General features: G+C 37.6%; 1 protein-coding gene across 1 annotated transcript in view; it reads right to left on the bottom strand.

Moving 5' to 3' along the window:
* LOC129363428 (meiosis inhibitor protein 1) overlaps positions 1–24,708 on the bottom strand; it is a 61,691-nt gene that overhangs the window by 17,821 nt on the left and 19,162 nt on the right. The window contains exons 11-22 of the mRNA XM_055035554.1: positions 18,671–18,805; positions 17,405–17,519; positions 15,655–15,746; positions 15,168–15,315; positions 14,056–14,167; positions 12,615–12,675; positions 11,957–12,051; positions 7,145–7,301; positions 4,584–4,734; positions 2,528–2,710; positions 1,570–1,704; positions 1,220–1,409 (exon numbers count right to left, since the gene is read on the bottom strand). Of these exons, the coding sequence (XP_054891529.1) occupies positions 1,220–1,409; positions 1,570–1,704; positions 2,528–2,710; positions 4,584–4,734; positions 7,145–7,301; positions 11,957–12,051; positions 12,615–12,675; positions 14,056–14,167; positions 15,168–15,315; positions 15,655–15,746; positions 17,405–17,519; positions 18,671–18,805 (1,574 nt within the window). The remainder of the gene's footprint in view (positions 1–1,219; positions 1,410–1,569; positions 1,705–2,527; positions 2,711–4,583; positions 4,735–7,144; positions 7,302–11,956; positions 12,052–12,614; positions 12,676–14,055; positions 14,168–15,167; positions 15,316–15,654; positions 15,747–17,404; positions 17,520–18,670; positions 18,806–24,708) is intronic.

The raw sequence follows: 24,708 nt of genomic DNA, 5'->3' as shown, positions 1-24,708 counted from the left end.
CTACAGTGTGACAAAGCCTATGCTAATCCTAAGAGTTAGGACGGTTTAATGTCAAAATATGAAGTGGATTCAAAAAGTTAACACTTCCCAATTAACCATTTTCATTATTACACATTTCTTTAAATAAATGTAATAGAGACACGAGGTAGAGTGTCATTAAGAACAAGATGTTTGAGACAAAAACGTACAATTCATCCAACAAATTAACTAAAGAAATCAATGTAAACAAACAACATACAAGACGCAAGACCTGACAAGGACCTGACGAGGAACTAGGAACACAGGCGAGTATAAATACATAAGGAGACAATCAGGAGAAACAAGAGACAAACGTCACTAATCGAGGGGTACAACATAGAAACTCCACAAAACACAGAAACCAAAATAAACACGCAGAAAACCTCAAATTACTACAAGATGTCAGCTTTTTGTGACTTAAAAATCAAGAACGAAACATTTCCAGAACTATTTCTACATGAAAATGTCACATTATATAAACATTGACTGGAAACCCAACAATCTGGTTGCATCAGTGCACAAACACTTAACCTAATAATTTGTCGTGTGTTATGCATGCTGCATAATCAGACCACAGTGAAAAAAAAAGCAAATCATTCAAGTCAATATTTAATATGACATTCTCGCTTACGAAGAGTGGATTTAAACCTCCCCCTGAAGCAATGAGTGAAATCCTTTAGTGTTTGTTGAGTGGTGCAGCGAAGAATACATTTTATCTACAGCAATAAATATCCCCTGTAGGAAGAAACACACTAATTAAACCTGACAGTGTGAGTATTACGCGTGTCAGTCCAGTCAGGAGCTGTTTATCTGATGCATATATGGAGATGAATTGCAGTTTGTCTGACTAAATATGAAATTATCTTGCAAACTTGAATCAGTGATGAAATTTAACCAAGAGTGTTTGTCCTAAAAGAAACATAAAAGACAGAATCTATAACTGAGGCGGATAAATTTAAAATGAACTAATCTATTGGTTTTATCAGTGCCCTACAAGGAAGGACAACTTTATTTCTGCAGGTATAATACAATTTCATTTGACGGCTGTGTTTTATAGATTTAATCTGATATATTTTACAATATTTTCTTCAATACGCTGAAGCAAGTAAATGGTCTTTTATTATGATGTAGCAGCTATCTTTCCATTTCTATAATGGCTGTGTAAATCTTTATGCTTGTGATTTTGGATTACATTTTGTACCTGCTGCAGCGTGACGTTGTCCCGGTCCATTAGCCACGTTGTCCACGCTGATCCACTGCAAAGCCTGCAGCAGGGCTGGCCTAAGACTTGTGCACAAATCTGTTGCAAACTCTCTTTGTCCAAGCAAAACAACCTTTAGCACATGCAGGACATGTTCTGCAACAGGAGCTTCTCCGCGAACAACCATGTCCTGTACGAACACAGGCGAAACAGTAGAAGCATCACCTTTAAAAAATAACTACAGTAAAAAAAGAAGTTACAATAGAACCTCGGGAAAACAGGATAGATTTTAAATGCTAATTTTAAGGTTTACAAATTTCTAAATTGTAGCAATAATTTGTTGATCTCACCAAAAGGGTCAGCATCACATTTGGGTATTTCTCCATCAGAGCCAGCAGCTCTGAGGTTTCCCAGTCTGGTTCCTCATTCTGCTCCTGCTGATGTGTTTGGCTTCCTGTGTTTACATTACTCTCCTGCACACCTGCCTGCAGGCAGGAGTAACAGACAATAAAACTTTTCATTATTCTGATCGCAAGATCTGGAAAGAAATTAAGGTTAATAACTGTTAAGGTTATTTTATTATTAGTTACAATGCAGAGTATGACTGAAACGATTAATTGGATTAATCGTGATTAATCAGTAATTCAAAATAATCGTAAACTAATTTTACGATTAAACGTTAACTGAAGTATACATACTTAAAAACCCCCAACACTCTCAGACCAGTAATTCAGCCAAAACTGTACCAAAAATAAGTCACATTTTCAATTCAAGGTGAAAATAAAACCTCTGTCTGTAAATACGTTGGACCCAAAATTCAAAGTGGATGCAGTTTTAGCTTCACCCGGTACACATTCAGCAAAAATAAACACAAAACAGTTCTTTAAATGTCATGTGAGTTAATATATATTTTCCCATTTATCCATAACAAATAGAACTTTCAATATCTAACAAGTTATTTTCACAGTTTACCATCTATTAAAAGAGCGGCCCTCAGATTAATTTCACTCCCTGCTATGGCAGGGAGTGAAATTACTGTAATAACCCAATATTGGCTGGCAAGTGCAACGTCTCCCCTTTCAGAAACCGGTGAAATTTTTCAGAGTGTGAAATGTGTGACGGAGTTACGGTACTGAAAATTTGGCTGGACTGCCGTAGTACTTAAAGGTTTAAAAGCTTAAATGACAAATCTGCAGAATGTACAGATTTTTTTTTTCTAATTAATAAAAAAAGCCATCGATAGATCAATCGCTAACTAAACAATCACTAATTAAATCGTGAGTTGCAGGTGTAAGATTGTGTATGTACCAGGTCCTGCCTTGCTCCTGTCTGCGATTTCTTGGCCAACCAGAGCTCTAAGACCAGGGCTCCAAACTTCTGCGCTAGCTCTGGATAGCGCCAGATGAAGTGGAGCAGTGCAGGGTGGTGGCTGTAGAGGGAGGCGAAGCTCTGGCAGGACGACAGCGCTTTGCTAACGCAGTTCAGATGAGCCTAAAAAAGACCAGCAAAAAGAAGCACGATGAAAGCGAAGGGCTTTCTTCTAGATAAATATACAAAGCAGGGAGATTGCTTTTAAACCGAGCTGAGTCAGAGCAACCTAATTTAATATCTACCCTGTTGATATGACATAATCTAATCTTTCAGAAAATATTTACCTCTGAGCACTTTCAGAAAAGCTGTTTAATGCTCTTTGAAATAAAGCAGCACACATTTCCAGATAATGTTATTTGTTCTGCTTAGCATTAGATAAAATATATTAAAGATTAAGACGGGTGCCGGATCATGGAAAGCACGAGGAGATTTTTGTGCATAAAGACGGATAACGCCCGTTAATCTTGGATTATAAGCGTCCCGTGACTTCCACTTTAATGATTTTTACATTAAATCTCAGAGAGAGAGAGAGAGAGAGAGAGAGAGCTTCTGCTGATCTTTGCCTCTGTGCGCAGAAAATCCATCAGTCTGGGTACTGTCGTACTGATAAAACCCGGACACAATAAGACAGCGCTGGCTGCCATTAAAGCTTTCACGAAGAAAGCAGAGTGATTAAATATTTTCCTTAGAATGTGAAAGCTGAGTCAGTGAAGAAAAAAAAAAAACAAAAAAAGGAGTCTATTTATAGCTCAGACTATTTGACATGGCTAGAAAATGCAATTGTTAGGGTGGAATAAGTAGTATTCTGGAAATAATTGCTTTAGAGTCTGTAGTGCCTTAAAGAGAGCGCGTTATGAAATCTCTACTGCTTTGGTTGATATCACACATTTGAACGTCTGAATCAATTCAAGTTGACAGCTCTATCGTTCTACGTTTGAATGAACTGTTCATCATCTCTGGAGAAAAATCAATCATTCTCAAATTCACAACGAAGAAATCCAGCCTCTTCAGAAAATTTGCATTTACAGTGCCTTTAAAAAGTATTTACACCCTTGGGTGTTTTATCGTCGGATTTTAGCGGTGCTAGGATTTTTCTTTTTGGTAAAAAACCACAAGTTGGTGGTCAGAGGAGACGTGGCATCTTTTCAGTTATTGTAGTGACAAGTCTCTTGTACTTGGGAGCGAAGCATATAAACACAGAAATAGTGGTCAGTGATTTTAGAGAAGACTTTTGGATTCAATTCGAAGGACAAACTTAAATTTTTATTATCCGAGCAATACCGGTGAGGGCTCTGATACATGCAAACAAGCTCGTTAGTGCTGTTTGCAAACCGCCGCGTTGCCAGAGACGTGTTTCCGTTTTGCGAAACACACAAATTTAAAAATGGCTGAAAAACAACCTCATCCTGACGCAAAAACCTTTTATCAAAAATATAACTTTGCTTTCTTTTTTTTAATTTGATTGTGTTTTGGGCGCAGCAGTGGCAAATTTATTTTTACGATTCCAATTTGCGCAATTGTATCGTCACTGGCAACAAAAGTAGTGAGATATTTTTGACCCTCTGCACTCCGACTTCAGCTCAAGGACACAAATAAATTACTGTAACAAAAATTAAATAAAACAAAAAATCTTACCAGAACAGCTGAATTTGGTTTAATGCTATGCTGCTGATAGAAGGTGAGGACTGGAGATAAACGCTCAACTCAAAACTCAAACTTTGCATCTAAAAATCAGTAAAAATACATGCAATGTTTTCTTCTGAACACATTAAATGTATAAACATTAAATAATTCAGCAAAATATAAATGTTTTTTCACATCTGAGGACCCGCACATTTGCGTTCGAGAGCCTGAAGCCTCGTTTCCTCAACATTGAGGGCATTATTAAACAGGGTGCAACAAAGCCAAACAGTAAAGTTGATGAAGTTGTGCATTGCAGCTGACACAGAGCAACGGTGTGTCCTTCTCTGTTTGGTGAGCTGATCAGAGTTACCCCGTCGAGACTCGGGCTCCTGTCTTGGGTCACTGCCAGCAAGTAGAGGGCAGAGCGGAGAACAGAGCGGGGAAGGACGCAGTCGCCTTGCTCCTGCACCGACTGCAGCAGCACCACCACACTGGAGAACACGGCCTGGTCTGGGAGCAGCCTGGGGGTCACAAACAAAGCAATGTCACGACCTACCAACTCACAGGATCACAAATACATCCTCTATTTGGACTTTTAGAAGATTACAGGTGTGTGAAAAGGCTACAAAAGTTCTTCTCTACTGGTTTCTATAAGACAGAAACACACAAAGACACATCCAGGTAGGAAGACTTTAGACACTCTAATCTGTAAGCAGAGACAGAATCAACTTTCAGCCTCCCGATAAAATGTAGATCTACTTGTAAATCTTGGTGAGATCACAAAAAAGGCAAGGAGAGGCTTTTATTGCTCTACCCTGGAGGGAAAGCTTACCCACGGATCAACAGAAAGGCAGATAAAACTTTTAAGTAGACAAACAAACATTTCTGAGAGCCATAAAATATCTATTTGAAAACACAGTGAGTGCGCCGTAGGAGCCTGGCAGAAATATAAACCTGAACAGACACATCGTGACGGACGGTTTTATTTCTCACCGTGCTCTGTTAAAACTCCACCTTGAGAATGTCAACCATGCAAATGACTTTTAAGAGAGTGCAGCCTGAAATACAGCAACACTGAATTACAATTGAAGCAAAGCTGATAAACAACATTTACGCTTTTTACACTGCCTTACAAACCTATGTCCACTCTGTGCCTTTTTAAAAATTTCATCACGTTAAGACAAATATTGTAAAGAAACCTGAGGTGACAAACCAACATGAAGCTGTTTACATATCTAATGTCATGCAAAACTTTGATACATCGCTCATGTTAAAAAAAATAAATTGCAATTTGTGGTGTTTCCATGAAATAAGAAACACAATTAAAATCATATGTGATTAAGTTTGTTCACGTGATAAGACATGCCGCGGCACGATAATCCAACAACTTCCTGTTGTCTTCTGCATAGTTTGGCAACATTCGGTTGTTGATCATGACTTGTGTGATGTGAATAAACTGTTTCCTTTGCACTTTTGTGAAATAAATCAATTTTGATTTAGCCAAAAAACAAAACAAAACAAAAAAAATCACCTCATCCCAGCGCCAGAACCAAAAAAATAGTTTTTTTTTTTCAAAATTGGTTTTTCTCCATGAAGCGAATATGAAATCTCAATCTATGCAAATTTATGGTCATTTTGAAACGCAGCTTGTGAGGAAAATTAAAGTTTCTTGTTTTTTTCTTTAATAATTAAAATGTCTGAGATGTTCAGTGTCCAGTTGAACTCACCTCTCTTTTACTCTGGTACCTCAAAATTATTCATAGAATCAGTCAGGGCATAATTTAACTTCAATTTCCAAATATCTGCTCTGTGAAGCTATTTGCTAATGAATATTAGTCAACAAATAGCATCATGAAGATCAAAGAAACGCAGCAGACAGGTCGAGGAGAACGTGTTAAAGAAGTTAGGTAGGTTATAAAACATCATCCCAGACTTTGAACATCGCTCAATAGTGCGTTATCTCACAAACTGAGAAAAACATCTTGAACCAGAAGCAGCAGAGTTCCATGAAAAATAAATAAATACACAGAAAAACTTGTAAAATAAAAAACCATATCGAAGCTTCCCAAAAGGTATTCGTGGAGATAAATATTAAAGGCCTAAGTTTGAATTTATGGGGCACATTCAGCAACATTAAAGTTTCTGTAACTTAAAAGTTCTGACAATAAACTACAGCAAAGATGAATGTTTTTCCACTGGCACCGAGCAGAACAAAGTTTGGTGACACTGTACTTTTCCAATTGATTCCCGCAGCACAGTTAATATAGTTCTCCCCAGAGAAACTTGGCAGCCAGTAAATGACTTTCCTGATCAAAGACTCCTTTTGTAGCAGTGCAGATACACTGCATGCAGCTACAGGCGTCCAGTCCGGACTTCCATTGCGTTTCTTATTAAAGTACTCTCCACAAGCGACTCGATAAGAATGGCGGTTTTCACTGTACACTGAAATAATTATTTCTTCGTGACATTTAAATAAAACACAAGGCGCTTTGCGCTGCAGATTGTGTGTGGATTACGTTCTGGAGTGGAAACTGTATAGCAACCTGAAGAAACAGCTTGCAACATGTGGTAAGAATGTCTCAATCTTCTCCTTGGAGACAATTTTCAAGGAGAGAAAAGCTTTGTGACGCAAGAAGAAAGATTTTCTATTGAGAAAAAAAAAAACAACCTCTCCCACCATGTAAAAGAAGATATAGCTCAATAGATTCAAAAACAATGTGTTACAGCTTCAGTTTACAAGAAAACTTAATTTGTTTCTTTTATTCTGCACTCCGCAAGGACGGGGAAGAAGAAAGCGCTCCTGAATAAAAATGCTATCACACATCCCCAAAGTGTTTCCAAAACACGATTAAAGCCATAAATGATTTAGTTTGTTTTACGGTTTCATTGCTTGCAGGTATTTGCTGTAGTCGATACCATAAATAATTTTACCTGTCTCCTTGCTTCAGAGCCAGGTAGAGCATCATCACCAGGCAGTACTGGGCGGCCCTCGGTTCTTGATATTCACACAGCAGAGACGGCCAGTCTGACAGGTGACAGCACAGAGAGGAAAGGTTGCACTGCAGAAGAGTTTCCACCTCCTCAAAATCTGGGGATGAGGAAAAAAAAACCACAACAAATTCTCATGACCAAATAAAAACAAACAAAAAACTTTTTGTGAGTGTAAATAGAGGCCTATTCACTACAGATTCAGTGTCTTATTGCCACGACTGGCACTGCTAAAGTCCTGGGTAGGAAAACCTTGAGGGGTTGTGCTGATTTGTCACTTTTCCAATACCTTCTGGCAAAACCATAAATGAGGTCAATATCTGTCTCTTTAGAGAACAATGCTGTCATGGATGTGTGAAATCAATATCTGTATCGCAGAGGAACCGTAACGTGAGCCGTCAGCGTTGGTACCTGGAGAGACGGTTTGGCGAGAGCTGAAAGAGCAGTAAACAATAGGTGCTTTAATGAAGGCAACATACGGCGGAAAGAGGAAAATTTGGACATTTTAAAGCTTTTAAACTCTTTTAAACACTTTCACCCAGTGTTTGTTGTCAATCAAAATGGATTTCTGCAAGATTTGCTACGTTCAATTTAAGATCATTAAGATTTAGGTCTTAAAGTGATTTAAAAAAATAAAAGACATCAACTTCTGAGTAATGAGATGATCTGACATTTGATTCCAGTCACCCTACCCAACTTTTTGTTAGGCTTCAGTCAACTACTAAAGACAAAGGTGTAAATATTTGCTTTTTGTGACGAGTGAACATGTTTTGGGACGCTGACAGAAATGTTTTGAGTTTAATTCCTTAAATAAACTATAAAAAGATAGTTTTGCAACCAAAATTTCTCCAAGTTTTGCACTTTTCAACAAGCAGCAGAAGTCAGGTAGGCAGGTAGCAGCTTTTGACCAATACTTTACTAAAACAACCTTTGATTAAGAGTCTTACATCTTAACTCAACAATATTAATCTAGAATTTCTTCAACTCAGATTATGAGGACACTTCATAATCTGATCTGAAGCTGCCTTCAGATGACTTCAAAGATTTTCTGTCAGATTTAATCTCTGGCCATGTCATCCCAAAACATTCATTTTCTTCTGGTGATGTCAAAATGTTACTGGTTTTGACACGAGCTCAAATGATGATGAACATAAAAATCCCTCTTCATCTTCAGGAAGCGCCGATGAATTAAGTAAAATTGAATCGTTGCTGCTGTTTTTGTGCCAAACATATATTTTTTGGAAATATAGTAAAAGGCTCGAGGTCAGTTTCATCAGATTCTAGCCGGAGGTTTTTGCAAAGATTTCAGGCAGTCCTGGATCTTTTCTGCTGATGAAAATGCTTGGTGCACATTAAAGGAGAATGCAGGAGGATGTGGTCACATGTAAAACAGGATAGTTGGTAATCAGAAATTCCTGCTGCTACTTCTGCGCTTCTGCCGGTCTCTTAGCAGTCTCCCTTACCAGTTTCAGCCTTCTAGTTTTATTAGTTATGGAGAACGGTACTTCCATGCAGGCGAGGTAAAGGAGATGAATCTGAAGTGGCTCTTACAAGATATTACAATGCTGCATCTCTCTCACGCTCCATAAAATAGGAAAAATACATTACGCTTTGCACGGTGTTGCATTTTTAGATGTATCCTGCACACTGCTCAAACCAAATAGCTGCAAAACACGCAGGATTCACACAGTCTGTGGAAACCTCTATTTTCAGAGAAAACCGAGCTTCAAACTCTAATAAATCAACAAAAGCAAAAACAGATCAGATGTGATAAACTTAAATACTGCAGCTTTAGCAAAATGATCTAAATGAGGGAATGTCATGAAAGTTAAACTAATAAAACTGTCACATGTGAGACCAAAAAGACAGAATTAAAGGGTGTGAACATCGATGCCACCAGTTTTGTGTTTGTGCTTTTTGTTTACTTTCACACTTTGAGCATAATAATTTCAGTCAGACTCAGAAATAGTTACCTCTAAGCCAAGTTTAATATCTTTACTGAACATCTTAATAGTTTGATATTGTTTTTGTTATTGCCTCTTGTATATACATAGCAAAATGTTACTTATGTATTTATAAAAGATTTTCCGTACCTACACCAGTAAAACTTGAACGTCCGTATACGTACATGCAGCCACACTTATGATCTTCTGATTCTTTCTGTTTATGTGCAACGACTTTTCACTGCCAAAACAAATGTCACATTTCGTGTGAAAAAAGTGTTGAAAAGATTTACCAAGATCCACGATTATAATATTAATAAAAAGGAACTTTAATAATCCCGCTTGAATAAGATCCTTTTAGGTGATTATCGGGTATTTGCTACTTTAAAATAGAGACCAAATCCACACATATGACCATATTGTTATATTTAAAATATATTTATTATTCCTTCCTTGAAACATCTAAGAAGTGGAGGTTTTAAGGGACGGTAATAGAAGGGCTTTTGTTATTTATAAACCAGGTTTGAAAAAAGAAACAAATCTAGAAAAAAAGATTTTGCTAACATATGTCTTCTGGAAACCTACTTTAAACTGTGGTCATGTGTAATGATTTAGGTTATTTATTGCAACAAATATTTTCCCTACAGGGGTTCAAGCTTTCATAACCAGAAGGATGCAGAACAAACCTGCAGAAATATATGAGTGAATAAACTGACTGGAACAGCCAGAGTTTAACAAAAAGAAAATTCATGATTTAGGATCTTGAGAAAAAGCCAAGGACTAAAAGTGCTTCATAAAAAATAAGGTGAAAAAAAGACAGATTGAACTTTTTTTTTTTTAGCAGAAAACGAGTTTCAGATAAAGGAACACAGAAAACCGAAGAGTTTTGATAATTGCAGAGAGAATGGAGTGAGACAAGTGCAGAAAGGACAGAAGAAGAACAAGAGGAAGACTAAAAATAATGACAAACATGAATGAATGGATTCTAAAACAAAGGCAAGGAGGAAAAAGAAATCTGAATCATGGAGACTGAAGATGGTGCAGATAGCAGTGATAAAAATGTGGCAAGGCAGAAAATGGAGCAAACAAAACTCCAGTTCTCACTGCTTACACACACATACACACACACACACACACACACACACACAACTCCAGACGTACATAACAGTGATGCATGCTTACTGATACACATCTTACATCTTATTGCTTGGAAGAAATAATATTTTACTGAACAGCGTAACACGTCCCCTGGGAGCTGCTGCAGTCACTGAGATGCTTTTGTACATTTTACTTTTCATTTGGCAGCAATGTGGAAAGTGTGAGAGCAGAAACAGTGATGACTTTGATTCTGTTTTGGTTCTCATTCTTATAGTTTGGACTTATGCTGTACAAAAGTATACAGATGTTTCAGATCATGCTCACACATTCAATACATCCGCAGTTTCTGAATGTGACCTTGCTAACTTTAGCTGAGAGCAGCACCGACAGTTGGTTTGTGTTGGGGTTTTTTGACCATGATGCTCTTAACACACTTTCACTTCTTTTATGTTATGTACAGTGCCTTGCAAAAGTATGCAAACCTTTTAACCTTCTCCACATTTTGTCACAGAAGGAAATGGATACATTGTTTTCAAAACAGAAAATAAATAACTCTGAAAAGTGTGGCATGGATTCAACTTTAATGTTCTGGGGCCAATTGTCTCAGTAAGCAACACATCATCTAATCGCATGATAAATTAAAGCAAGCTCAATCTCCATTTGCATGATTTGTTGTTCTTCTCTTTCTACCCAAAAAAATGGATGACCAAGGACGTTGGTCTTTTTTGAAGGACAAATTTCTTTACAGAGACTTTGTAATTAATTTTATTTGATGTTTAATTTATTTATTTGGGATATTTAAAATGTCTTCCAGTGCCAGTGTTAAATGTTTATTAGGATTGAAAGTTTATTTATCTTTGACAATGTGTTCTGGCATCATTATGTCAGGTTGTGTAACCCCAGTGTGTCTTTAGCTTGTCCATATCTCCTGCAGTAAACTTTAATAAAGAAAAAACATGCTTTTTTCAGCAGTGGAGTTTTGCGCAGTGAGCTTACATAGAGGTAACTGTGTTTGAGGCCATCACTTGTCATGTCATTGGAGAAACTGACCCAGTTCCACGTCTTTCAGAAGCGTCTCTTCATGAAACTGTCTGTGAAAGTGTCTTCAGTCAGAGGCTTCTTCTAAGTAGTTGTAATACAGACCGCTACAGGAGATTTTTCCTGCCCACAGCCATCACTAACTCTTTAATTAAACAAGATTTAATTTTCCTCTGAGATCAATAAAGTATGTTTTAATTTGAATATCAAAGTTCTGTTTCAAACTCAACACCACCAAAACTATTTGCAGCTGTATAGCAGTTAAAGATGGTTCTACAAACCACTGAACTGGTGGAGGTAAAATGCACACGTTTTAAAAAAATTTTATTTGTAAGAAAAAAAAAAGTTCTTTTCCTTTCACCTCAAAGTTAGGCCCCATTTTGGTTTGGTCTACCACAGAAAATCTCAATGAAACAGTTAAATTTGTGGTTGCAGGCTGGCACATCATGGCAAAGTTCAAACGGTGTGAATATTTTTGCAAGGCGTTGCACCCGATCAGCCGCTACATTAGTGACAGCATCTACATTTACTTCACACTTTTCTTAAAATCTAAAAAAAAAACTCTTGCCCAACAAGCTGTAACTCTAGGCAACACACAGTAAAATCACCTTATTCTCAGTGGTTCCTAATTGACTTTGTGCACTGTGGTGCAACCATGTATGCAAGCTGTGTATACCATGACTGGAGCCACAGGGAGGGTCTGACTGGAAGAGTAGACACATGCTTAGTTTCTGCAGAAAGCCACAGCAAGTTGCGTTCAGATTTGGGTTCCTGCAACAATTCACAAAAGGGAGAAACGTTGACAAAACTCAGAATATAACCATGAATGCGTAAGATCACAGCAGAAACATTATCTCCTCTTAGGGAAGCTAAGAAATACATGTGCTCCCCATGAAAGGCTGGTCTATGGACGACTGAACTGTCAAACACAGGACAGGATGTGCTTTCACAACATGAAAGACAGACCGAGTGCAGTTCACTTTCATTACAGCTCAGAGCAGGGGGGCCTGAAGCCTTCTTCAACCACAACCACCATCGCACACAGCAGCACAAACGTGCAGCCTCAAACACGTGCAAATAACAGTCAATATGCTTTCATATAAGACAGAGAATGTTACACCTGCAGGTGCAACACATTTCTGAAAAAGATATTTCAGAATCCTCAGTCATGTTTCACAGTCTTGGTTTTTTTTCTTTTCTTTTTTTTTTTTTGCAATTGTGTCACTGAGTTCTGAATGAAGACACAGAACATGAACACCTCCACGTCTAAACGGCGTCGTTTTGTTAATTGCTGTTTATGAGCGTCCTTGTCTTTGTGTATTCTGTAGGTGTACCTGTTTCCTGCACAGAGGAGGGCTTTGTGCTCCACTGCCAGCCGATAGAAACCAGAAGACACTGGAGGGGAGAGAAGGTGAGGAGGGGAGCAATTATCCGACACAACGGTAATTATTCCAGGGACTCCAGGATGTCTTCTAGGACAATCCACAGCTTGAGTCTTTATGTTTTACTTCCTGTGAGACAGAATGTCTTCTACCTCGTTGTGTTTAACTTGCAAGCAAGAAAACAAGTTCATCCACTAACGCTTGTTTTTAAAGTGGGATTTGAATAATTCCTTAATTCCAATAAACTCTCATGAGGGCTGTTGAGTTTTAGTCAATTGTAATTTGAAGCCAAACCTTGTTCAGTATATGTTTTTTCTGAAGTACTTAATCATAAATACCTTACAGGAATGTTTCAGTTTTATTTTCTTAACATAATTATTATTATAATTAAGGAATATAAGGAATTATTATTCCTTCTAATTAGGTTGTTTGCTGCCTGTAAGTGAAATAATGCGGCCAGCATACGGCATACGTAGATTTCAGAAATAAAAAAAAGCCAATGGAAGAAGCAATATTGAACTAAATTTGACATGTAATGAAATGTAATTTGAAAACTTGTGTGAGAAATCTGAGTTTATTTAAGATTAACTGATGCCTAAAATTGGGATGATTAAATTTGATGCTTTTGAAAGCCCAGAGGAGACCCGGAAGGATTTGGGTAAAACTGCTCTGGGTCTCATAATTGAAGTGCATCTTTATATTTATTGAGACATACCCAACAGACTCGCAATAACAAAATGAAAATGCTACAGAGTGGTTTCAACATGCTCTGTTAAGGGTTTTTTCCTTTTTCTTTCGTTTTATGGAAATGTTTTACATCAATCCTGCAGAACACGGTTGCTTTTTCTCTGCATTGTTTTATTCAAAGCTGGCTTTCTGGTGACCAACTTCTCCTTAATAATCAAGTCTGATTGTATTCATTGACAGCTTAGTTTGAATTTCTTTTTAGGTTTTGATGAAATCAGGTCAGCAGTAACTACTAAGGTTTCTGCCTTAACCTTAAAAACATACAGTAAGTATTCGCTTGATATTACGTTACTGTGTCTATTTTTATTTAATTACTATTTTGCAGAAATTAGTTTTCACCTTCAAATTATAGTGTTTTTGGTGTAATTTATTTTGTCAAAAAAGCCAAATTGAGTTTATCATGATTTGTTTGTAAAAGCAATAAAAAGAAAAAAATCCATGGTGGTGATTTTTTTTTTTAAAATAGGCACTAAATAAATCATGTTACATGTCAAAGGTCAGCACTACTTTAACATCCTTCACATTATAGTGATTTTTTTCTAACTTTTCATAAAGTTAAAACTACCTCAAAGCTACTTGAAAAGAAAATATTTGTCTGAAAAACAGCAACATTTCACATTTACTGCAGAGAGTTATTAAAGCTCACCCAGTTTTTTTGCAAACTGTGGCATCAGAGATGGAAGAAGGACAAACTGCGAGCAAAGGATGGAGTAGAGCGACTCCAGAATCTGGGCGCTCGGCGGACCATCGCATGTCCTCTGTGGGGTGAAACACAAAAAGGGTCCAAGAACACAATTAGTTACAACCCAGACATTGATAAACATTCACAAGCTTCCATGTTTTATAAATAAGGCTGAGATCTAGAAATGAACCAATTAGGCTGCTGCTGGTCAGCATGGATTTGCCGTGACCTTTAATATTTCACCTGCTGATTCCAATTCTGATTAGTTTTTATAAGAACTATAAAGCAGAAATGGAAGGCAGAGCAACACATTGCTTTGATTGTTTTTATTCAACAAAAAACAAGAGAGCTGCATTTAGACAGAAAGTAATGAGAGTAGCCCTGTCATAATGACAGACTGATAAATTGTCCAAGAAGTTACTGCAATAACCAATTGTCATTTTGAGACCATTTCAAAGTAATATAATGGTAATGAACTATAATGCAAATAAACTCTCTCAAAAATTAATATAAATTCTAATGAATATTTAACGCTGGAACAGGAAGACATTTTGAATATCAAAATAAACAAAACAGAAACAACTAATATAATGAGTTATGAAGTCTCCATAAACAAAATTCTTTTGACAAAAAAAAAAAAGGTTTTAGTTTAAATAAAAATAGAATATATTTTATTGTCTCTTAGAGGAAACCAATGCACCAGAGTGACGACTTTCGTCATCCAGTTTTTAGTAGAAAGAGAGAGAAAAACAATAAATCATGCAAATGAAAATTATAGAGCTCGCTTTAATTTATTATGCAATTAGTTGATTTATTGTTTATTGTGACAAGCCGGGATGAGAGTTTTTAGTGATGATGCATGGATGAACTGGGAAAAACCAGCTGATTATCAAACCCTAACAAGGGAAATCTCCTGCAGATAAACTGGTGCATGTGGTGTTGTGTTTTTGCCATGCCATTTTTCACAATTTCTGCACACATTTCCAAATCTATAATACTGCAAACATTTTTTTACAAATTGTCACAAAGTTTGAGTTCCATCATTCAGACATCAGCTCTGTAACTTTGGGCCTTACCAGCACGGTTGGTATCCACACAGAGTCGCAGCAGCGCAGCAGACACTGGCAGACGGACTCCAGTGGATCCTGAGCGCCGCTGTGTTTATACGGGGCTGTGAACGGGTTCTTCGTCAGAGCCGGCTCTGACGCACACTCCTCTGCGAGCCTTCAATGTAAACAAGACTTTTGTTTAAACGAAGACACAAAGCACAGCTTGCACACAGGAACAAAGCAGAGGATGAGACTCAGAAAACGCAAATGATGCACAGAAAAATACCACATTGTTATATTTTCCTTTCCAATTTTACTAAAAAGAAAGAGACCTTTACGCTAAGAACTATTTGATCTAGTTCAATATAAACTCTAATAACACGTTTCACTCGTTATTTCTAAATTAGAAACATTCACTAGAGAGTTTCATTTGAACAAACTGATGCCTACTTGTTAAATTACTGGCAGAGATCTGCACTAATTATTTTACTGAGTTCATTGAGCCATTTGTTACCTGCAGGCTGCCTGGAAACAGATCAGAGCTTGGAGCAGAAATCCTTTGGACCGAAAGGTCTGGCTGCTGGAATCCGAACTTTGTTTGTTTCCCTGTAAGATAAAACAGAGCTGGGTTAAAACAAAAATAATAGAGACTGTAAAACTCAAAAAGAAAGAGCTTTAACCAATATTAATTATTATTATGTCTGACCGTATTGCATAGAAAAAAGAAATATTGATATTCTGTGTTATTTAAGTCTGTATTAGTAAAAAAGAAAAACTTTTTTTTACAGAGTTCTGATTGAAAATCAGTTCATTTTTCACTTCCTAACCTGACACAAGCGTTCATCAGGTTTACGGAAAATGTTCTGGAGGAGAGAAAACACCTTGATGGCTCAGGGGTCAAAGGGCAAACTGGTTCAAGGTGGAGAGAAATGCAGCAGTAGCTTAAATATCCACTAATTACAACCAAAGAATGAAGAGTACAGTTTAATGAATACGCAGTAAGTCAAACCTCGAAGCAAAAGGGCTTATGCAGTTTGCACAAGTACAAACTGGAAAAACGTTGCTTTGTCCGCAGAGTTTTGGTGTCACGTTTACGATACTCAGATGCCAGAACGTTTTATTTATCTCTGCAGCGTAACTTGTCAGGCTCCTCACAACCACCAGACGTCCTCATTGCTTTTTCTGTGCCTGCCACACCCACCTCACCTGACGCCAGATCAGGTGAGGTGGGTTGAGGACTTTTTCACAACTTTCCTTTTTATTTCTGTCTCCTCGTTTCTGGATGTAGTCCAGCACATTCCTGCCTGACTGCATTTAGACATGTAAAATCTCTAAGTGCTAAAAAAAAATTTTATTTGTATTTACGACAAACTCATATATATGCAGTGTGTTGTTTTTGTAGAGATTATTGCATCCTGAGTTCAGCTATTTTTACCCAGTCGAACAAACTATTGCTTGTGTGAGAAAACGTGATTTATCCTTTAGCATCCTCGAAAACAAGGCAATACCACAGCGAGACTTATTTTCAATAAAAAAGTGTGATATGTTGTGGGTTGGCAACGTAGCAATAAAACTATTTATTTAAACAGATGTTTTACTTCCCAATAAGATAAGTAACTAAGGCAACCAATACTTGCTGCATAACAAGCTTTGAGGCATGTCACTGCAGTTGGCAAAATTATATTTTATATTTTTTATTTAGTTTTTCTGATAAGCTAAAAAAATACATAAACCTTGTAGAGGCAAACACAGACGACTAGGCAACCAAAAACACCTGCTGTTGCATTTTTAAATGTGAATATAATGGATACAGTTTTATTTGATCAAGTACCTTTAAAAAAAAACAAAAAAACATGTCTTGACAATTTTTTGTTGTATTTTTAATCTGTTTTGGGAATTAGCTGATTAATCTTTGTTGTTGAATCAATTACTATTATCGTTATTTTTGCTTTAATATTGTTTTATGTTGCAATGCTATGCATTTATTTTGATTGAAGAACAGAGATTAAAAAAAATACACCAGTAAGGAATTATTTAGCAGACTCTTTTAAAAGACTTACTTATTAAATTATTTTACACAATTATATATTCTTTCACATCTGTTGCCATTAGCGCGCACAAGGAGAGACTCAGAACATACTGACTTACCGAATTAATCATTACAGTACCTACAGCAACCTTAAAAAACATAATGATGTAGAGATTTATGAGCAGAACAGATTAATAGTTTGAACTGGCTTGTATAAAAACAATGTGTGACTTGCCATGCTGCGTCGATGAGAAGGGGAAGTCAGAATCAGCTCAGGGAACCTGCTGGTGATGGCCTCCACCAGTTCCTCCAGCTCTTGGTACTGGACTGGTCTGGACTGATGGTTGAGTCTAAAAGAGGCAGAGACATTCCTTTGATTAAGGAAGCACCTTCTGATATGTTAAGAAGATGGATTGCAAAGATAAAGCCACATAAAAACTAATGAACAGCTTCTTCACCGTGCGTTAGCTATGATTTATGTGGGCTGCAATGTAGATACAGGTTCTTGGCAGACTATAGAAAACGGATAACGCCACAATTTACTGTCCATTTTCTGCTTTGCTGTAAAACTTGAGTTGGTTTGATCTTAAGCTCACAAACCGATTTTTCTTCTTTCTTTTTTTTGCCTGAAATGCCTTTTCAGATTTTCCTGAGGTCTTGGTGGATCAAAAAGATTTCTCCTTGGCAAAAGTGAGAAAGAATTACGAAAACAAAAAAGAAAAAAATACATTTCATTTTCAATGTAGTTTTGGATGTGCTGTAAAATGAGTCTAGATAAAATCTCAAAATCTGAAGTTTCTGAAAGCCGATTCTTTAGTGAGGTAATGTTTGCCTGTATCATAAGTCAAATTACGAAAAAAAAAAAAAAAAACATGTCCAGGTCTTAGCAGAACATGCATATTCATACTCTGGAAATACAATTTAATTAGGTACAACATATTTTCCTTTATCTCCTCTGAACTTGTCAAAAAAATACAAATTACAGCGCTCTCCACTGTTACTGGGAGAGATCCGAACAAAAACTTTAAAATAAATTATTACTGAGAATCCACGTCCCCAAGATGTCACTTTTTATTGCAGGTCTCTAAAGGTCAGATTTGGAGATATTTAACTTTCTCTCCATCACACTTATTTTGAGTGCAGACAAAATAAACTTTGGTCCTTCCTCCTTGTTTGTCCAAGTTTCTATTGTTTTGTCTCAGTCCTGAGTGTAGATATGTTGCAGCTGAGGGGAGACGCTAATTTGCAGCACTTTTATCAACTGGCTTTGATGAGATTTTAAGCACACCCATGTAAAGTCAGGACTTTCATTATTCATGCGTATCTTTACCATAAGCAAGTTGGAACTAAGTAAAAATAAACTCATGCTCTGAAAAGGCAAGACAGAAAAGAAAGAAAAAGAAAAAATGTAACAGTATTTCAAGGATAGATGTAGCGATACGAACCTCCTCGACAAAATGCGTCTCATTTCTACGCATGTCTACATTTTGGGTGTTTATACCTGAACAAAGCGGTTGCAGCTTTGACAGCCTGTGCGGCGACCAGCAGGCAGGAGGAGGAGATGCCGGCTTTTACCGCCTCTGACACTGACACAAACCCTGAAGCACTGGGGAACAGATGTACGCCTGGAGGCTGTCTGTTCACACACATAAACACACGGGTACAGCTTGTGGTGCTGTATATGTTTAGAACATAAGCTAATAAGAGAATAAAGCAGAAGACAGTACATTTTGGTTAATATTTTTTTGGGGTTTGGACAATCTTCCAGTGCAGTCTACTTAAAGAAAAGGGAGGATGGATGTATTTGTCCAGGGTTTCTACAGGTATTACCAACTCAAACTGAAGGCTTCTTAAGCTTCTTATTACAAATAACATTTAATATCTATTACATGACTAAAAAATAATGCATGTTTTATAATCTAGTAGTGTTGAGCTTTTTTTGCGTAGAATGGACATGAGATAGTGAAAAGACTAAGATAAATTGCACTTTTCCATAATAGATGCAAAGAATTCCAGCTATGTAGCTAGCTAGGTTTTATCAGCAGCTAGTTAGCGGTAGCCTCAACTGCCTCGAGTTACAGAACAAAATTAATATATCTGCACACGACTTACACATTTCCTTTACAGAAAAATAATTTGAGAAAAACTAAATTATACAGAATATATGAGATTAAATACTCCTGCTACATCAAAAGTTAATACATGTGAAACCTATTTAAGGCGAACTTATTGTTTTAAATTAATGTAAGACATTTCAAGGCCTTAATTTTAGATACGTGAACTTAAGACTCTATGAGTGTTGGAGAAATTGTGATATTATTAATCAATTATTTGTTATTCTCATTGATCTTTATAATGTATCTTTAATTGATGCTTTCCTTAAAGTTAATCTCATTATAGAATTAAGAATGTTTCTTGTATTGTTGATTTGCTCTGATTCCTTTCTCAGAAGGCCTCACTGACAGAGAGCAGAAACAAAATCTTCCTGCAGGTTTACCTCTTGGTGAAGAGCTCTGCTTCGGTTGAGCTGCTGGCCTCCAATAAAACCATCATTGCTAAGATCACTACATATTTTATTAATCTTTGTGCCTGGAAGGACATTATCTAGTACAGAATGATTGTGTGTTAGTTAGTGAATAACATTTGACGCTGTAGCTGTTTGCCCCCTCCCTTTAGAGCTACAGCGTCCTTGTGATTAGGGATCCTAGAAACAATAAAATAGAGGAGCAGACAAAATGTGCTTCAGAGCGGTAGGAGATTGTAACTGAAGCACATCTCTGTCCGTTCTCCTCGCGAGTGAAAAAGAATCTAACTCTTTTGTCTTTTCTGTCTTTGTTAATGTATGTTTAACAGGTGTTAACCCTAACATTTTTGGTCCTTCGAGCCGGATGTCATATACTGGAAAGATTCCGGCAGGTGTGGCGGACCCCAGTAAGACCGTGCGCACGGCAAGAGAACCTGTTAAAGGACTGGGCTCGGCCTGCCTGCTGGGATCTGAAGGTTGACGACACTCCAGGGAAAGACAAGAGAGGGTGAGTGATTCTTCTTTAAAAGTGGCGAATGACGTTTTAGAGAGTAAGTCATTCTTCTGTGTGAGAAGAGTGACTTCTTCTTTGACTGAAGGTTGTTGCGCGCACAAGTGAAACCCTGTCAATTCTAGACTCTAACAGGTAAAAGTAATGCACAAAATCCGTGGATAGGCTAACGGAGCCTGGTGCTTCAAGGCTGGAGGCCTTGTCCTGTTCTGGGGAACCAACAATTGTACTATTGTGGCAATGATAGCAGCCCAACTAATACTAGAAATGTTCTGGGTAATAGCAGCTCAAATAACTAATACAGCACTGTTCTGGGTAATAACAGCAACTCAAATAACAATTGTACTATTGTGGGTAGTAACAGTAGCCCAACAAAATACCTGCACTGTTTTGGGCAGTAACAGCAGCCCAATTAGTAATTGTACTATTGTGAGCAGTAACAGTAGCTCAACTAGTACCTGCAGGCTAAACGGATTGCGGAGTCCGGCGAAAACAGGCGCTTAAGTTCCGTATCAGTATGTAAGAGATAAAAATAAAAAATGAAAGACAAAAAAAAAAATAATAAAATAAACTAGAAAATAAGGGTTGGTAAACCTTACCTCGCTGGAGGTCTTGTAAAACCCTACTGGGACGAGGACTTGCAAACCTCACCTGGTTCGGGGTTTTGCAACCTCACGTGGTTTGAGATCTTACGAACCCCACCTGTTGTGGGAACGGGGCCCGACGAATACCCGTGGTTAAATGGACGGCGATAACAGGCGCTTCAAATCCGTGAAACAAAAAAAAAAAGGTGTGTATGTGAGCGTGATTGGAGGTATAATACCACTTGGTATTTTATCTCATGTAAAACAGTAGGATTGTGAGCAGCAAACCTCTTGTGGATGCACAGGCAAGAACTCTCCACTCGAAAGAGTTGAAGTGAGAGTTACCACAACAGGTCTTTTCAATTGCTGGCCTACTGAATCAGATCTCCAGTTTCTAGGACTCCCTAGGAGTCGGCAAAACTGGTCCAAATTTAAATAAAAAAAAAAAATGGGGAAATGAATAAGTAAAACTAAGCCAACAGACAGTCTAAAATCAAATAACTGGAAAGTTATTTAAGATCAGGATAAAAAAAAACAAATTCAAATAAAAATTGTACGAGGAAGGGTATGATGATGTACAATTAGTAGCGCAAAAACGAGAAAGTGGGGAGAAAGAAATTACAAAAGAAAAGGAAAAGGTTCCAGGAGCCTTTTTCCAGGATGAGGAACAAGTGTTTTATGAGGACAGGAGAGGAAGAGAAGGCTTTAGGGGCAGAGGTCAGAACCTTAGAGGTTTAAAAGGGAGACATGGGAGAGGAAACTACAGGCACAGTTACTCGGGGTGCTGGTGTTGTGGGCAGGAAGGACATTTAGCCAGAGATTGCCCGAGAAAAAGAAACAAAAAAAAAAACACAGGACAGTCAGCATGATTAAGATCAGAGAAATTGGGGAGTGAAGAGGTCCAGTTAAATCTTCAGGATTTACTTTCTATGGACAGCATAAGACCTGAAATAACTCTCCTAATAAATGGCAAACCTGTAAATTTCCTCTGTGACACGGGTGCATGTAGAACAACATGTAGAGAAAACATTCTTGGGGTAAAAAATTTGTGGTGAAAATGTCAAGATCAGCTACAGGAATAAAAGAAGGGGATTTCTTTGTTGTCCAGGGACACAGGGAACTGTATTACTTTTATTCATTGGATGTGCCCAACAAACCCCCACACAACACTGCACAAACACTTCTGGCAGAGGGGCATAAAGCCATTTCTGCCCTACAGGATCAAAAGTCTCCTGATGATTTGCATGTCACACTTTGGTTCAAAACAGTTCCTGGGCCTGATAGGAACTATGAAGCGAGACTCAACAAGGTCACCCCAGCCAAGATAACTGTGACCTATCTGTACACAGACACAAAACATGTGACTGATCCACACACATTGTTGAATTCTCTTAGATCAGATGCAAAAGTATTCACGGTTGTAGACATCAGTAAATGCCTTTTTCTCAATACCAATTGAGAAAGAGAGCCAATTTTGGTTTGCTTTTACTTTTGAAGGGAAAAGATACACGTACACCAGACTACTTCAAGGCTACTGTGAAAGCCCTACAATTCTCTTTCAAGTAATGAGTGCAAGTATGTAAACTTTTCAACCCCCAGGAGGGAGCCAAGTTTTGTTGTACATAGTTGATGTTTTATTGGTTTCTCCAGACAGGGAAACCTGTAAGCAAAACACTTTAGCGCTTCTGCAACATTTAGCTAAAGAAGGTCATAAGGTTAACAAAATAAACTTTAACTGTGTAAACGAAAAGTAAAATATTTGGGTCATAATTTGAGTGAAGGAGGACGAACCATAGCGGAGGATAGAAAAACGACAATTCTCCAAGCTCCCAAACCACAAACAAAAAAAAACAGATGATGTCCTTTTTGGGGTTGACTAACTATTGTCGAAACTGGGTGCCTAATTATGCAGAAATTGTGGCAGCTCTGAATAAATTAATGTATAAAAGATTTTAAAATGTCTTCTTCTTTGTTGTGGGCAGATGAAGCAGAAGAAGTACTTTGCAAACTAAAACAGGCCCTCGTGTCAAGCGCTGCGTTAGCGTTACCAGATTATCAATACAAAACCTTTTGTTCAGATGGTGGATTGTAAAGGTCATGTCATGACCTCGGTGCTAGTCCAACAGCATGGTGATAAAATGAGACTAATAGCATATTTTTCTTCAAAACTTGATAGTGTAGCGTGTGCCTTACCACATTGTGTGAGAGCTGTAGTTGCTGCTTCTATGGCAGTAGAAGTTAGAGCTCCTATAGTTCTTTTTCACCCATTAACATCAAAAGTAACACATGCAGAATTATTAAAAGAATTATTACAAGTCGTGCACCTACCAAAACAACTAGCAATCTGTAAATGTGCGGCGCACACTGCAGGGACAGATAAGGTGTCCCTAGGGAATGCTTTCGAAGACAAAATAAAAAAAAGCAGCTGAGGGAGAGATAAATGTATTACATGTGGATGAAAAAAAAATTAAATTTATGAAAGAAACTTTAAGAGACATGCAACAATTAAGTCCTCAAAATGAAAAGGATTTATGGATAAAAAAAATGGAGCAAAATTGGAAAATTATATGAAACTGAACCTATTTTACCAAGAAAAAGATGTGTATAAATGGGCTGCAATATTGAGCCATGGCGTTTTCGCATGTCTCAACAGGGGGGATGTTAGGATACATCGACATTAAACTACTTATGGATTTATTTCTTATTTAAAAAAAATTTCTGTAGGACCTGTTTGATATGTGCAAAACATTACTCTCAGGGCAATCTAAGATCACTTAGAGGAAAATTTCCTACTCTGCAATATCCATTTCAAGTAATGCATATGGACTTCATAGAATTGAATAACAGTGAAGGACAAAAGTATTGTTTAGAAATAATTGATGCTTTTCTAAATGGTTTGAACATTTCACTAAAAACCCAGATGCAGCGGAAAAGCCAACTTGGATACATTTAACACACTGCAAAAAGGAATTTAATTTCAAAAGTAATTGGGAAGCAAGCTCAGGACGCTCACCGACCTACAGGGCAAAGTCCAGGTTACAAAGGGGGTTAAACCAAATAGTTTTTCCGTCTCAAAACTGGTGAAGATTGTCCACAACCCTGTAGTGTCTTTAGGAGCAGAACGGACTTGCACATTAATGAAAATAACAAGTGAATATATCTTTGTTTTTATTTTGTGTTTTTCATCTGGGAACAATTCATGTCATAAATGAAAATGTATTTCTTGTAGCACTGTTTACAGAATGAGGATGAGTATTCAGGTATGTTTTCCACCTAGTTCTGTTATCATTGTTTTAGTCTCCTGGGCAAGTATGACGTCGGCAAACTACAGAGATTAAACTTGATATATGACAAATGATGTTTTTAACATCTGACTGTTCTCTCTGTGAACAATGAATTTAACCCTGTCTTTCGTGCAGATGTCTGGTGGTGGTGCAGTGGTGACAAAATTTTTAATAGATTACCTAGGAAGGTAACAGGGATGTCTGCATTAATTTCTTTATTATTGCCTGTTTCTGTTTATCCAATGACTGCTGATCATTTAATTCATGCTTTAACTGATGTTGTGCCTCAGCAGTGACGTCAGTTGCAGAAGCGAGACCTGACCTGGAGGAACAATGATCCTACATACATCGATGCCATTGGTGTTCCCCGTGGTGTACCAGATGAGTATAAATTGGCCGACCAAACTGCAGCAGGATTTGAGTCCACAATTTGTTGGTGGTGTACATTAAACAAAAACGTTGACAGAATCAACTACATCCATTACAATGTACAAAAACTGGGCAACTGGACACAGGCAGGCTTCGAGGCGGTGCATGAGCAGCTGGCCGCTACATCACTGATGGCTTTCCAGAACCGCATTGCACTTGACATGGTGCTGGCTGAACGAGGGGGAGTGTGTGCAATCTTTGGTGAAA

Source organism: Poeciliopsis prolifica, unplaced genomic scaffold (assembly GCF_027474105.1).
Source record: "Poeciliopsis prolifica strain line A6 unplaced genomic scaffold, Auburn_PproV2 SCAFFOLD010, whole genome shotgun sequence".
NCBI lineage: Eukaryota > Metazoa > Chordata > Actinopteri > Cyprinodontiformes > Poeciliidae > Poeciliopsis > Poeciliopsis prolifica.
This window is presented reverse-complemented; position numbering and strand designations above follow the sequence as displayed.